Genomic DNA, 14,031 nt, shown 5'->3' with positions numbered 1-14,031 from the left:
ATCCAATCATTCCCTCAGAACACACACAATTTTCATGAAACACTGTTTTTGTTCTTTTTTAAAGCTCCATGTGAAGTCAGTGGAAAATGAAGCCCACTTCTGATCTACATATAGATTGTATCTTCTTTTTTTTTTTTTTTAATAACGGTGAGATATATAAATAGGTTTTTAAAAAATATTTAAAGATTCTATTTACAAGCTCCTAAGAATTAAAGAACTTGTTTGGCAAATAGTTGATAGTTAATAGATGATTGAGTTATATGGTTTGACCAACTAATAGTATTAGCTGTGCTAATTTATTAACTCTTAAATTATTTTTATAATCTTCTAAGCTTTTCAAATTTTAATTTATTGTCCTAATAAACTAATGTAATAAGACATTTTACCAAACACTTAAAAAGTAACCCATTGACAGATAAAATTTACTTATCGACTATGTTACCAAACATGGTCATAATCTAGTAACGTAGAAAAATCGCATTCAACCTCCATTCCACTTGTATGTTAATGTACAATTACCCACTAACAACTAGTTTACCAAACATATTTGTACAACTAGTTAATGTTATCAAACTAATCATGCCTTCTAACCTAATCAGTTAAAAGCTATTCCGTATATACTAACAACCATTTAACAAACAAGGCCCATTATATGTTCAAATATAACATTAAGTTACACTGTGAATAACATCACACAAATCTCTCCCAACTTAACCGTTATTTCAATATATTATTTCAATATATGATTCTATTGACTTGTCAAGAAAACCTAGTAAAACTAAAACACACACACCCATATATATATATATATATATATATATATATATATATATATATATATATATATATATATATATATATATATATATATATTTCAGTTCTTGTGCGATTGTGCGGTGGCTTTAGGTGCGTAATTTTCTTTTTAAGGTGCGTGATTTTCTTTCTTAAGATGCGTGATATGTATGTTTAAGATGCGTGATATACATGCTTAAGGTGTGTGAGTTGTTGAACCTTAAGATGCGTCATTTTAAAACCTTAAGTGCGTGATTTGTGTTCTTAAGGTGCGTAGCTTGTGTACTTAAAGTGTGTAGCTTGTGTACTTAAGGTGAGCAGAATGTGCACCATTTAAAAACTTTAAGTGCGTGATTTATGCTTTTAGCTTAAAGTACGTGATTTGTATTCTTCAGGTGCGCCATTTTAATGCTTAAGGTGAATACCGCACAACCACACAAAAAGCTATACCCACACCTGAACCCTTCCATTTATATATATCACTAAGTTGAGCTCCAACTGCAACCCATAAATGTTTGGAAGGTTAGGCTATATGTCCAATCCTTTGGGCCAAATGACAACCCAACTGTGTTTTCATTTGGTATATGTCTTCTTGCTACATACAAAGAAGCAAGCAACGATAAATGACTGGGCTTGAAACTAAGTTGTGTTTTAGTTTAACATATTTCTTCCAAAATAGAAAAAGTTTAAAAAGAGAGATTTGCCTGAAAAGTTCAACAAGCAGGACAAATATCCTTTAAAGGCACTGACAGTACTATTAATCAGGGCAATGGCCTGCTGTTGTGACAAAGATTAGTACATGATACAACAACCATCACTTCAAATCTTTCGGCCAAAAAATGGCCAATTGGCCGCGCATGATCTTGGCTGGATCTATGTAGGAAGGCAGTTAACCATTGCTCTCCTTTTTAAACTAAACCTCCTGAAAACCAATATTATGAAATCAATCAGTACAAATATTGCATTACTTACACCAGATTTATGAAATGTTCATTATGAATCATATAAGCTGAAATCGACAAATACAACGCGTTGCTTAAGTCCTGAACCCCTGTGTTAATTGGGACTTCAGGCACACAAACGTTAACAGTAATACTACAATTCACCTATACATAATGGAGCTACAACAAACCGTGCTTGGCTACCATTTAAAAAAAAAATCATTATCTAATAGGAAAAACAGGATTACCTCAAACGCTATTGAAACAACTTAGCATATGCTCTTCTCTCCTGATCACGTCTATCAGCAATCTGTGACAGAAAACCGCATCAGCATTGTGAATTCACCACAATAGTAAAGTCAATACTTAATTTACTGTTATTTACCTTCTTCTTTGCGGTAGCAAGCTCCTTTTTAATCCCCACTGAAAACAAGTAAGCAACAGCAAGCAAGTCAGCTATGTAATAGCATTGAGAATCTCAACCAGACTTTTAATACATTGTATGTTAATTAGGAAAAGCAATTGTTCACTCAATCACCATTAAAAGAACAATGCGTAGTAGAATATCTTTGAATCGAACATTTTCATCAATTAAGATAATGAGCGGTCAATTAACTTTGGTGCTTTAGTGAGAACTTTAACATAGTTAGACAGCAGCAAATCCTCATCGCATCCCTTTAGAACTCATCTTTAAAAGCCATACACATTGGTAAAGAAGAGAACATAAGAAGAATAACAGAAAGATACTGACCGTCATTTGGCTCCAACTCCAGTGCTTTCTTGAAACTCTCAACAGCAGCATCGATATCATTGAGAGCAAGATGTGCCTGATTGAGTCAGTGAGACTATAGTGTTAGGAGTATATATCAAATCATTTTATGGGAAGAACATGCACCCAAGCAACATGCTCCCCCTAAAAGATATTCCATTTATAATTTCAAAATATAACACTAAACAGTCAGGTTCTGAGTGACTTAAGACCAACCTGACCCTGGCGAAACAGAGCTTTCGCATTGTTCTCTCCATCACGCATAGCAAAGTCAGCATCTAAGAGTGCTCCCTTTAGATCTCCCAGTTTCAGTTTGCAAGCCTGAATAAATAAATAAATAAATCTGTATTTGAAGAGCAGTTTGGTTTTGGTGAAGAACTGAAGAATAAAATATAGGAAGAAGCAAGACATGACCAAAACTAGAACCAGGGAAAGGGCAAAATTTAGGTAAATATCAGCAGCTGCCAATAGTTGACAGTTTCAAGTGCTAAATAAATATTTCAAGACTAAAATGTTGGGTGGTGTTAAACTACTGAACTTGAGGACAAGAAACAACTAATAACATGAGAAAAGTGAATAACTAAATTAAACCACTTAAAAACAAAAGAAATTTAAGCCAACAGTACACTCAGAAAAAGGAATACAAGCACTAATATTCACATTTTTAGATTTTGTGAATCCAACATATTGAGTATGGGCTAGTTGGAGGAGACGGGGCAGGTAAGGAATTCCACTAATTTATCTCTTCAATCAAAAGAAATATCCCACAAAGGCCCTTGATCACTGAAACATGCTAACAATGAGAGGAGAACACAAATATTAAATGAACAAACAACAGGTAAGGAACTCACAGAACTATTAGTGAAAATCTGCGACTTCATCTTTCTTAAATACAAACTCTTGTCTGCATAAATACAAACCACATTTACTGTGTCAGTATTTACTTAATGATATAGTTTGAAAGTATGACTCTGTAACATAAATATTTAAGGGCACAGCAGCTTACCTTCATCGATCCCTTCCTTTTCCCAGCAGACATCCAAATACCGCAAAGCCTTTCGATACTTCTTAAGAGCCATCTTATAGTCTTGTTTCTTGAAAAAAGCAAAACAAAGGAACCAAAAAATAAATCAATAAATAAAAAGAGGTAGCAGCAGTTAATGGTTGAAATGTTGAACCCTCAGTATTATCTTGTTAGTAGTTTTAACGTATTATTTACGCAATGGCTAATACCTTAAAATATTCGTTACCAAATGCCTTGATTGACAGTACAGCACTCTCCCACCAAGAGAGCTCATCAGGGTTGTTGTCAAGATCAGCTGGCCAATCAGCATACATATCACCATCTTTGAAAAAATTTGCAATTCCATCATCTGCGCCCTCCGGTATTTCTCCACAATCCGAAATTATAACATCATCAGTGGGGCAATCATTTTCACCTGTCTGAACATGCTCAACAGAACGAACAACCCCCATTCCTTTTATTACCTTGCCAAACACAACATGCTTTCCATCGAGATGAGAAGTGCGAGTGGTGGTGATAAAAAATTGGGAGCCATTTGTGTTAGGACCAGCATTAGCCATAGATAACATCCCCTTCCTTTCATGTTTCAACTCAAAATTTTCATCTTCAAATTTTAGTCCATAAATGGACTCTCCACCAGTACCATCTCCTGCAGAAATGTCACCACCTTGTACCATGAAGCTCTTAATAACACGATGAAAACGGACCCCCTGCAACGAGTGTTACAGAGTCATGAGAAACTGGTCAATTGGTCAAAGAAACCCCCATCAGGTCTCTCCCAGAAATCCTTGGAATGCTTAATGTTCAATCTACATGACTATGCTTTTACTATAGAACCGTACCAACAATCAGCAAAACATAAAGCTCTGGCACAGATAAATATTGGAATTTAAAACTAAAATCTTTATATCTTCAAAAAAAACTAAAATCTTTATCTAATGATTGGGTGTCTACTGTGTAGATAAAGATGAAAGCTTTATCAATTATTTACTGTGTGCATCAGGATGATTAGGAAGAGGTATGTAGCAGATATATTAACTTATTTTTAGTGAAGTGAATCTACCAACAGTAGTGGCATACTTTAGAACCAGAATGTACCAAAATTAATCTTAGCTGGTACATGAGAGTGTTTAAAAATAGACATCCAGAGTGTCCGGATTCAAACTTAACCAAAATACTAGTCAAAGAGTTATACATGGACTAAAAGCAATGTAAAGAAGTGCTACTATTGCTCTCTCCTAAGTTATCAGAGGGACCTACTATTCATAATCAACTAGGACATCTATCTATCACAGCATTATATCATCAAAAATTTATAAAACAATATGAACTCAATTTAACTAAACAGCAGGCAATGAAGAAAAACACTATGCTTAAAACACAATAAACTTCCAAAAATCATTTCAAATTTATGAGAGAGGAGGGAGGGATAATGCCTTGTAATGAAGAGGGACGCCGGTGTTAGGACCAATGCCCTTCTCGCCGGTGCAAAGAGCTCTGAAATTCTCGGCGGTTTTGGGGACGACGTCGTTGTAGAGCTCCACCACTATCCTCCCTTCCAGCTCCCCTCCGATGCTTATGTCGAGAAAGCACCGCGGCCAACCCATCTCCGTTCCTCTGCGTACAGTCAGTGAAAACCCTAGACAAGCTTCTGCTATGCTATGCGTTTGCGAGTGGATTTATATAGAGATATATATTTATATATATTTATTTCTAACTTCTACCGCTCCCCTGTTTCACGTCTACTCATTTTTCAATGGCGTCCTCTTTCACAGTCTCTGGGCGACAATGGATTATAATAAATATAAGGGGGAAATGAAAAATGGGGTTTTATGGTATGTTTTAAGGTGAAAGTACTTCATTTGTTTTGATTTTATGGAGGAAAGATAAAAGAAATGAATAAAAAATTAATCAAAACATATTATTTGAGCACAAAGTAAAAAAGTTAAAATACATATAATATTACTCAAAGAGTTTTTTCTACTTTTGGTCCTATGACTTTAGTGTTTTCGTCAATTTAGGTACACCACTTTCATTTTGTCATTTTTAGTCCTTGACTTTAATTTTTTTGCCACTTTTAGTCATTGATTTTGATTTTTTTCTACTTTTAGTCCTTTCGGTCACCCGAGCGACAACTTTTAATCGAAATTAACAAATTGTTGTGCCATTAATGGTAAATAACGTTTAATGTATTTAGAGATTTATCAATAGACAATTTTACACTTAATGACACAATATTTTATTGATTCCGATTAAAAGTTGTTGCTTAAAAAAGCGAAACAGAACAAGCAAATAACGTTTCTTTTTCCTATTTTTTATCTGATTTTATTTATAAATATATTTAGAACTTTATCAAAATACACTTTTACCCTTAATGGCACAACAATTTGTTGATTTCAATTAAAAGTTGTCGCTTGGGTGACCGAAAGGACTAAAGTGGAAAAAAAATCAAAATCAAGGACTAAAAGTGGCAAAAAAATTAAAGTCAAGGACTAAAAGTGGCAAAATGAAAGTCGTGTACCTAAATTGACGGAAACACTAAAGTCATAGGACCAAAAGTGGAAAAAACTCTTCCTCAAATATAGATACTTCTATATTATGTAAATTGTGTCGAAAAAAGTCTATACAATTATTTTAATGCTTTTAATGTGTTTGGCAATTAATTGTTAGTTGATAGTTACTTCTATTAGTTGTTTCGACCAGAAAATAGTATTAATGGTTGGTAGGAATATATTTTGTAAATTATATGTTTATCGTCGCACCATATGATCTGTACAATAACTTTAAAAGACATTAATTATCTTTAAATTATTTTCAATTTTAGGTATAAATTTTAAAATAAGTTTATTTTAATAATTGTTGTTGTTGTTGTTATTTTCACTATTGTTATTTATGAGTTTTTAAATCATTGTTTTTGTTTTTATTAAAAAAATAATTCAATATGTAAAATTAAAATAAAAAATGAATAAATATAATTCTACAACAATCAACAACTAATAACGTCAAATTACACTTTTAAAAATAAAATGTATTTATCTAATACCAAAAAAGCTTATTATTTTGTAAAGAAAGAGATGTTAAACCTCAATATTATCTAATTCTACGGGTGGTCGTGCCTTCCGCGCGTTCCTGAGAAGACAGACTAGCCCCTCCGGAGGTTCCTCCACCATTATCGTGTCTCAGTCACCATTTTGAGCAAGGTTAGCCATGTAGTCAACGCACTTGTTACCTTTCAGGGGATATGAGAGAATGAGACTTGCTCAAAACCCGCTACCAGTCCTAAGCAATCCTCAACCAGGGTATTTCCTTCCCCATCTTTGAATTTGTTGCCCATCATCACATCGATCATCGCCTTGGAATCCATCTCCACACGCAGCCGACACAACCCTTGACAAAGTCGCAGGCCCTCCCTTAGGCCCCACAGCTCTGCCATGAAACTTCCCCTCACTATCACGTAGCAAACCCCCCACGGAGGCCATTCTTATGTGTCTCCTAGCTACCCCATCGGTGTTAAGCTTGACCTAACTCCGAGCTGACAACGACCATCGAATCCATTGAGAAATGGCTATGTCGATTCTTCCCTATTTCATGAGCACTCTAGCCTAAATAGTGTGCACCTTAGCCCTATGAACAACCAACTAAGGCTCCTCCTTACGCCTTCTGAACACTTCATCATTCCTTGCCTCCAACAACCCCAAAGTAAAAAGCAAAAGAAATCAACTCAGCTACCAATCCCATCAACATGCCCCATGCTATAATAGTTATTCTCAATCCACTTAGTCACCATCTAGTCTCGCAGAAAGCTGAAAGTAGCATGATTGAGCACATTCCTCCAAATCTCCCGGGCAGCTTGGCACTCCCAAAAGAGGTGTATGGGAGTTTCATCTTCTTTGTAGCACATCGTACACCTTGTGTGTGTAATAAAATGCCCCTTGCCTCTCTCCACATTGGTAAGAAGTGTGCCCTTCATGACTAGCCATAAGAAAGTCTTGACCTTCTCCCAACATTCCAACTTCCATAATTCAGTTCCAACGACCTATGTCTTCCCCTGTATCTGCAATGGACAAGTAAGCATATTTCACAGAGAATGTACTTATATCTCCTATTTGGCAACTAAGCTTATCCTTCGCCTAGGGATAAGGGGAATTGGAATAGCACGAATCTTGTCCATTGTGTCCCTCAGGATTTCTTGTAATTTCACCATGTCCCACGACCGATCGACTAACATGAACTCACTTACCTTGCAAGACGATAACTCCTCTGGTATCACAATTAATTCCTCCAGGGGTGTGGGACTTACTCACCAATCCGTCCACATGTTAAGCGATGTGCAGTCCCCCACTTTTCAGCGGGCATCAGAAATTATCGTGGCTCTACCTCTAGTGATGCAATTTTACTTCTAATACCAAAAAAGTTAATCCAAGTAGCTATTTAATTTTGCTTATTAATTAGTAGGGGTGTGAATAGGTCAAACCATTATCAAGGGCCTTTCGGTTTGACATAGTTTGAGTCTAATTTGACCAGGCATATTTAATAAGGAGGTCAAATTAATAAAAAAGTAATAATTTTTTAAAAAATATTTTTTATAGGATGACCGTAACTTCAACATGTCAGTTTTGATCAAATTGCATAATTTTAGACATTTTAAGGATCTAATTACACTTTTTAAAAAATTGATGGCACAATTGTATTTATTTTTCATGTAGTTCGATAGTGAATTTGAACATTTTCCCAATTCTAATATTTTGTGTTAAGACCTATTACTTTATAATCGTAACTTACAAAGAGTAATTTTATACTTTTGTAGTTGATAGATAATAATTAAGGAGTATAATATGAAAACAACATTCTAATTATTAGTTCATATTATAGATCTTGTTTAATTCTAACCCTAAAAAATCAATGAGTCGGAGTCTGAGAGACTAAGCAAAGTAATAATATCAAATGATCGATCGAGTTTAACCCTTTAGAATTCAATATTAGAAATTGGAATTGCTCCTTTGATTAACCAGCATGAAAAAAAAGTAACAAATTGAAATTCTCTATTTTTATAAAATTATTACTATCAAAAGAAAAGGTAAGTTTTAATGAGAAATATTCACATTTTTAAGCACGGTATGAGTCACAAGAAAGTAAGAGATTGAAGGATGGATTAGGCATGGACAAACTTGTATTTGACCCCAGTCCAAGTGGGCGACTTCAACCTATTTTAGTTTGAAATTCCAGAATGCATTTATCTATTTTTAGAAGGGACCACTGTGATTATTTGCTTATGGATTTATAATATTATATTCTTATTTTCACAACCAATCAATTTGTAATTAATACGCATGAGTAGGAATTACTTCCTAATTTAGTTTGAGTATCATAATGAATTATATAAATATCCATAAACCAGGGTTGAATTATATAAATATCCATAAAAAGAGTTTGTAATGAGTTCAAACTAATATAATTCAATTATTTTATTCGCATTTCCTTGATCATATCTCTTGAAATTTGTCTGAACGTGTTATGTGACTTCCACTGAATATGTAAAAGATAATAATAATAATAATAATAATAATAATAATAATAATAATAAAAATTGTATCTCTAGCTAAGCATAAATTGTGTTAGTATGAGCATCTCAGTTGATCACAAGAGTGAAATTTGAAAAGAAATAGCAAAGATCAAATCTCATCATTGTCAATGTGAGAGCAACATGTCAAAGTGAGGGGCTCCTTGTGTGCACTGAATAAAGGTCTAGCATCTGTGTTCAACAGATTTACATAATTTTAAATACTCCGTCGGACTGAGGCATGTGCACTTTTAGGATTAGAGATTCAACATTTTAAGAAGAAACTAAGCAAAAATTGTAAATTTAAAAACAAACCCAAAGAAATGAACAATAATAATACGGATTGTAAAATTTGGTTTAAAATAGAAGTAAGGTTGCACATAGTACATAATAGTAAATGTGCTTAATACGTACTGTCTCAGGGGAACATCTGACGAAAAAGATGACCGGACACTTTGAATTCTGGAAATGAGTAATCGACCCAACGGCAGCATAAGCGCAGCGGCAGCGGGCAATAAATTACAAATAAACACAGACGACAGACAGACATACGGTTGTACAGTACTGCTTCAATTCCTTTTTTCTTAGGTTATGTGCATATAAAGAGAGGCCAACAATTGTGAATAAAATCAGAGGACACGCACAAATAAGGCATTCTCTTACGTTTACACGCCACAGTACTAGTAATGGTTGGATTATTGTGCTTAATTGAACTGCCCGGAATATATATATGAGAAAATGGACAAACGCCCGACCTCGCTAAGAACAATATATATCGGCGTGGTTGTGCACATTGTACTGTGTTTTTTGTGTCTTGATGGATAATGTTTGTCTGGGGTGATTTGAAAGCACGAGGGACTTTGGCGTTTGTGCATGGCTGCCGTGTGGGAGAGATCGAGATGGAGCTGAGGCCGCGGTAATTTTGTCTTGTCCAGTGTGCCCACAGTATATGTGTCGTTGACGTCGGAAGTAAATGACAAATTAAACCCCACCCACCCCACCCCAGGAATCTCTGCTCCCACTCAGTGCCACCTTACACAATTGTTCTTTTTTTTTTTTTTTTCCAGCAGTTCTGAGCAAGTCCTAAGTGTATGAGACACTCTTAAACTTGTATTGTACTTAGATGAATCTCTGTTCACACCGAACTGACTCAATTAAGAGGCAAAATGTTGACAGATTGATTTTTCGATACAAGTGAAGAGAGAGTTCGAACTACCGACTTCTCTTAAGGACAAGATTAGTGCACGGCCGCTCAAACCAATCAAGCTGGTTAATGGACCAAATTTATCTTACATTACGTATATTGGTACAAAAATTATATATTTGTAGTTGATATATTTTGTACTTACACTTAAACAATTTATGTGTTTATAGACACATACTCCGTAACATGTTATATGTCATTAACCTATTATGTGTTTGTAGTTACCATGTTATATATATTTATAGGCACATACATAATGTAGATGTATAATCTGAAAGTCATTTTAAACTATACTTCACAGTGCAAAGTACCTTGGTATAATTTGCCAACCTTAAACACGTCGTCCCACGTAACAGATCAGAACTGAAACTTGTCCGATCCCAGAGAGTGCAACCGGCCCATCTAACATCATAATTCATATGCCAATGAAACCTAGTAAATTGACATATATTGCAGTTGTGACTTTTGTTTGTGGTATACACAGCCCAATTTGTTGGCTAAGGATTCGAACCAGGCCATGATGTTGTTGGGTTTTTCTACAGCCTCATGTTTGGTGGTCCACTGGGCGGCCATTGCTTCTTCATATTCTCACTACTCTTATCGTCACCTTATAAAAGTTTATGTTGATTGGTATCTCTATCTATACAAGTGGCCGATTGTTAACCTTTATATAATTTGTGGGTATTTGTTACATAACTATGTATATTTAGAATTCGATTGTAACAATTATATCTATAACCCTTTTTTGATTAATACACGGAGTGACTTATAATGAGTGTCACAATATTTTTATTTTTATGAATTAATTTATGTCATTATGAGTTTAGATGAATGATATATGGCTTTAACACAATTTAGTGAAGAAAAAAATAACATAAAAGAAAATCATTGAAAAAAGAGAGAGAATAAAAAAGATAAGATTAGATTATATTATGGTGATGAGGTCCATGAGGAGAGGCCTCTTTTGGGTAAGTTGTACACCACAATGCAAGCTTTTTCAAATGTCAAAATTCAGTCAACAATCTCCTTGCCATTGAATGGACGGACGCGATGAAATGAGAATGGAAAATAAGAGAAAATTGAAATAATGGTCGAAAAAAGAAAAACAAAAAACATTTGAGAGATGGTGGAAGTGTATGAGTTACTAAACCCCCTTCAAGAATTAGCTGTTCCGCGTGAATCATTATTCTGTTCCTCGGCCGCCGCCGCCGCCGCTTCTTCCTTGCTTTCTTGGGGAGCTTCTTCCGCCTCGGGGGCCGGCGGGGGAGTCGCCGCCGCCGCCGCCACCGCGGGACGCGGTGGCGGCGGCGGGTCGACCCGGCCGTCAATGCAAGACGCGCATTTGGTCTCCACCCAGCTCTCGAAATCGTACTGGCCACGACCCATGATTCGGCGCCCGGAACACAATCTGCCGATCATGACCGCTATTGCCCCGAGAACAGCAATCACCGCAAGAACCCCAATCACGGGTCCCACCGACCCGTGCGCCGTACGGCTCGCGTACGCTTGCTGCTGCTCCATCACCATTGGCGGCGGCTGCTGCAGAGGATAATCCACCACCGGCGTGTTCGACATTCCGGCCAATACACCCACCCTACCTAGATAACTAAACCGCCTAAAAGTTTCGATCTTTGGAGGAAATGGAATTTCGGATCCCTCCCGGGTCTGACTCAGATATTCTTTACACTGAAATGACAGCTAGAATTTGGATGCGAGCTAAAAAACAGAAATCCAATTTCTGGAATTCAGTTAAATAGTAATAAAGTTGGATTCTTTGAACACAAAACTCGATTTTTTTTCTGATTAGACGCGATGGGGAAGAAGAGCTATTCTTTTATCTCATTGGGTACATGGAGGGAGGGAGGGAAAGAAAGTGAAGAGTTTGAGAAGGGTTGAAAGAAAGGGCTCCAAGCCTCCAAATGGTAAAGGTGGTAAAAGGAATGGAAGTGGAGGGAAAAAGAAGTATAGGGAAAAGCAGATTTTAAGGGCATGTTTGTGTAGGTGGGCAAACCCCAAGAAAAAAGGTGTAGTGCTACTGGTCTGGTTTGGTGTGGTGTCTGGGTTTAGCTTTTCTTTCCAAACGGGACTAATTTCTGCTACAAGCTGTGACACACCAGTTCGATTCGTCTCATGTGACCAAATTCTATTAATAAATAAAACATTTGTCCACAATAATCATGCCTTAATTTCAAAACACAGCAGAGTTGAATTGAAGAGGAGAATAAAGATCAATGAAAATAGTTAATGAGTCCTAAACAATGGTATAGTAAGGTAAGGGCATCTTTACTGGAGTGAACCGATGGTGAGTCAAGGTGTGGAATAATTGAGGATTTGGTACTTTTTCTTGATTCCTTCAATGCTACTCTACCACTGTTGTGGAGAAACGTACAGGTACAAGCTAGGTGATGGGGGCCTGGTTTTGCCCAACGGTTTTATATAGTCTATAGGACCAACTAAGCAGCAACAAAAGTGAATATGTTACAACCAAGTGCTTACCACTCACTCCAAAAGCAATTTATTTCTTTACATAGTCATTACATTGTTCGAGACAGACTCAGTTTAACCCTTATGGACTTTACTGACCCCGTCCAACAATTCCCCAGCCACGGGATAATAGATATGATATGATCCCTTTACAACAGAATATAATTAGCACGGTTCAATTCCCACTTTTCATTCATGTGACAACAACATTTGTTGTGTGGAAACTGAATTCCAATTCCACCTTTTGAAGCTTTTTAGAATAGGTTTGTTAGACTTTGGGGCTCTCTAGCTACAGTCTACACTACCTATGAACACTGTAGAGAGTTGAAACATGTGTGAATACAATCAATAAGACTTTAGTCTTGTTAGGGCACTAAACAAATTGTTTATACACAACTATATATGTAAGAAACAGTTTCTTCTAATCTGGCCTGGGGTTGCTTTTGAGCAAAAGGTCAAAAAGTGGCACAATATTATATTGACCAACTCCACATTTGGCATATTTAGGCAGCAGTAAGCTCGATCGGAGGCAAATGTTGTTAGTCATTTGATGTTTTTGATTCAAAGATTTTTTTTTTTGGGGGGGTGATATGGGAAGGTTGTTCAATTATTTGGATAGGGAAATGAAAAGTGGGGAAAAGAGGGGACTAAGAGAATCTGAGTGTAAGAAGGGAATATGTCTGTTGTGTTGCAGTCTGCCAGATTGCAACCCACCGTTTGCGTATCCCAATCAGAATAGCGCTGATGAATTTTGCGTGTGGTAAAAATAAAAATAATGGCCCATGCAGGTCTCGAACCTGCGACCTTCGCGTTATTAGCACGACGCTCTAACCAGCTGAGCTAATAGGCCAGTTGAACAAATGTTTAACTCTACTCTATATATAGTAAAGTGTTTTAAGAATAAGAATTCCAACCATATTCGTCATTTTCACACGCAGAACCACAAATAAAATGGGTTAATATTCAATTTAACCCTCAATTATAGTGATTTTCTTGATATAATTTTAAATGACTTTTTGTGTTTAATTATGTCATCGACTTTGATAGTTTTATCCAATTGAATCATCTATTCAAATGACTTGGTAATTTTACCTCTATTAATATCCAATTTAGTCATCTACTATAGTAATTTTGTCCAAGTCAGTATTTGATTATGGAAGTTTCTACTCAATTAGTTATTGACTATAGTAGTTTTTTTTAATTTAGTCATTGATTCTGATAGTCAATGACTCAATTGGGAAAACCATCAAAGTCGAT

At 35.9% G+C, this 14,031-nt stretch overlaps 2 protein-coding genes and 1 non-coding gene across 3 annotated transcripts; all 3 read right to left on the bottom strand.

Moving 5' to 3' along the window:
• Window positions 1-1,325: 1,325 nt before the first annotated feature.
• Window positions 1,326-5,286, bottom strand: LOC115998632 (peptidyl-prolyl cis-trans isomerase CYP40-like). The gene is made up of 9 exons (XM_031238257.1): window positions 4,963-5,286; window positions 3,736-4,236; window positions 3,509-3,596; window positions 3,354-3,406; window positions 2,719-2,823; window positions 2,485-2,560; window positions 2,119-2,156; window positions 1,982-2,043; window positions 1,326-1,714 (listed from the first exon to the last, which is right to left on the bottom strand). The coding sequence occupies exons 1-8, from the start codon at window positions 5,131-5,133 to the stop codon at window positions 1,990-1,992; spliced, it is 1,086 nt and encodes a 361-aa protein (XP_031094117.1). The 5' UTR covers window positions 5,134-5,286; the 3' UTR covers window positions 1,326-1,714; window positions 1,982-1,989.
• A 6,159-nt stretch (window positions 5,287-11,445) lies between these two features.
• On the bottom strand, window positions 11,446-11,865 carry LOC116011869. Its single transcript, XM_031251288.1, has one exon. The coding sequence runs from the start codon at window positions 11,863-11,865 to the stop codon at window positions 11,446-11,448; it is 420 nt and encodes a 139-aa protein (XP_031107148.1).
• Window positions 11,866-13,550: 1,685 nt separating this feature from the next.
• On the bottom strand, window positions 13,551-13,624 carry TRNAI-AAU. Its single transcript has one exon. It is a non-coding gene; the product is annotated as a tRNA-Ile (tRNA).
• Window positions 13,625-14,031: the final 407 nt, after the last annotated feature.

This window comes from Ipomoea triloba, chromosome 1, assembly GCF_003576645.1.
Source record: "Ipomoea triloba cultivar NCNSP0323 chromosome 1, ASM357664v1".
In the NCBI taxonomy this organism is placed as follows: Eukaryota; Viridiplantae; Streptophyta; class Magnoliopsida; order Solanales; family Convolvulaceae; genus Ipomoea; species Ipomoea triloba.
This window is presented reverse-complemented; position numbering and strand designations above follow the sequence as displayed.

Coding starts and splice junctions, on each gene's coding strand:
- LOC115998632 (XM_031238257.1), bottom strand. CDS start 5,133: ATGGGTTGGCCGCGGTGCTTTCTCGACATAAGCATCGGAGGGGAGCTG. Junction 4,237..4,962: donor GCGTCCCTCTTCATTACAAG/GCATTATCCCTC, acceptor CACTCGTTGCAG/GGGGTCCGTTTTCATCGTGT. Junction 2,824..3,353: donor AGATTTTCACTAATAGTTCT/GTGAGTTCCTTA, acceptor TTATTTATTCAG/GCTTGCAAACTGAAACTGGG.
- LOC116011869 (XM_031251288.1), bottom strand. CDS start 11,865: ATGTCGAACACGCCGGTGGTGGATTATCCTCTGCAGCAGCCGCCGCCA.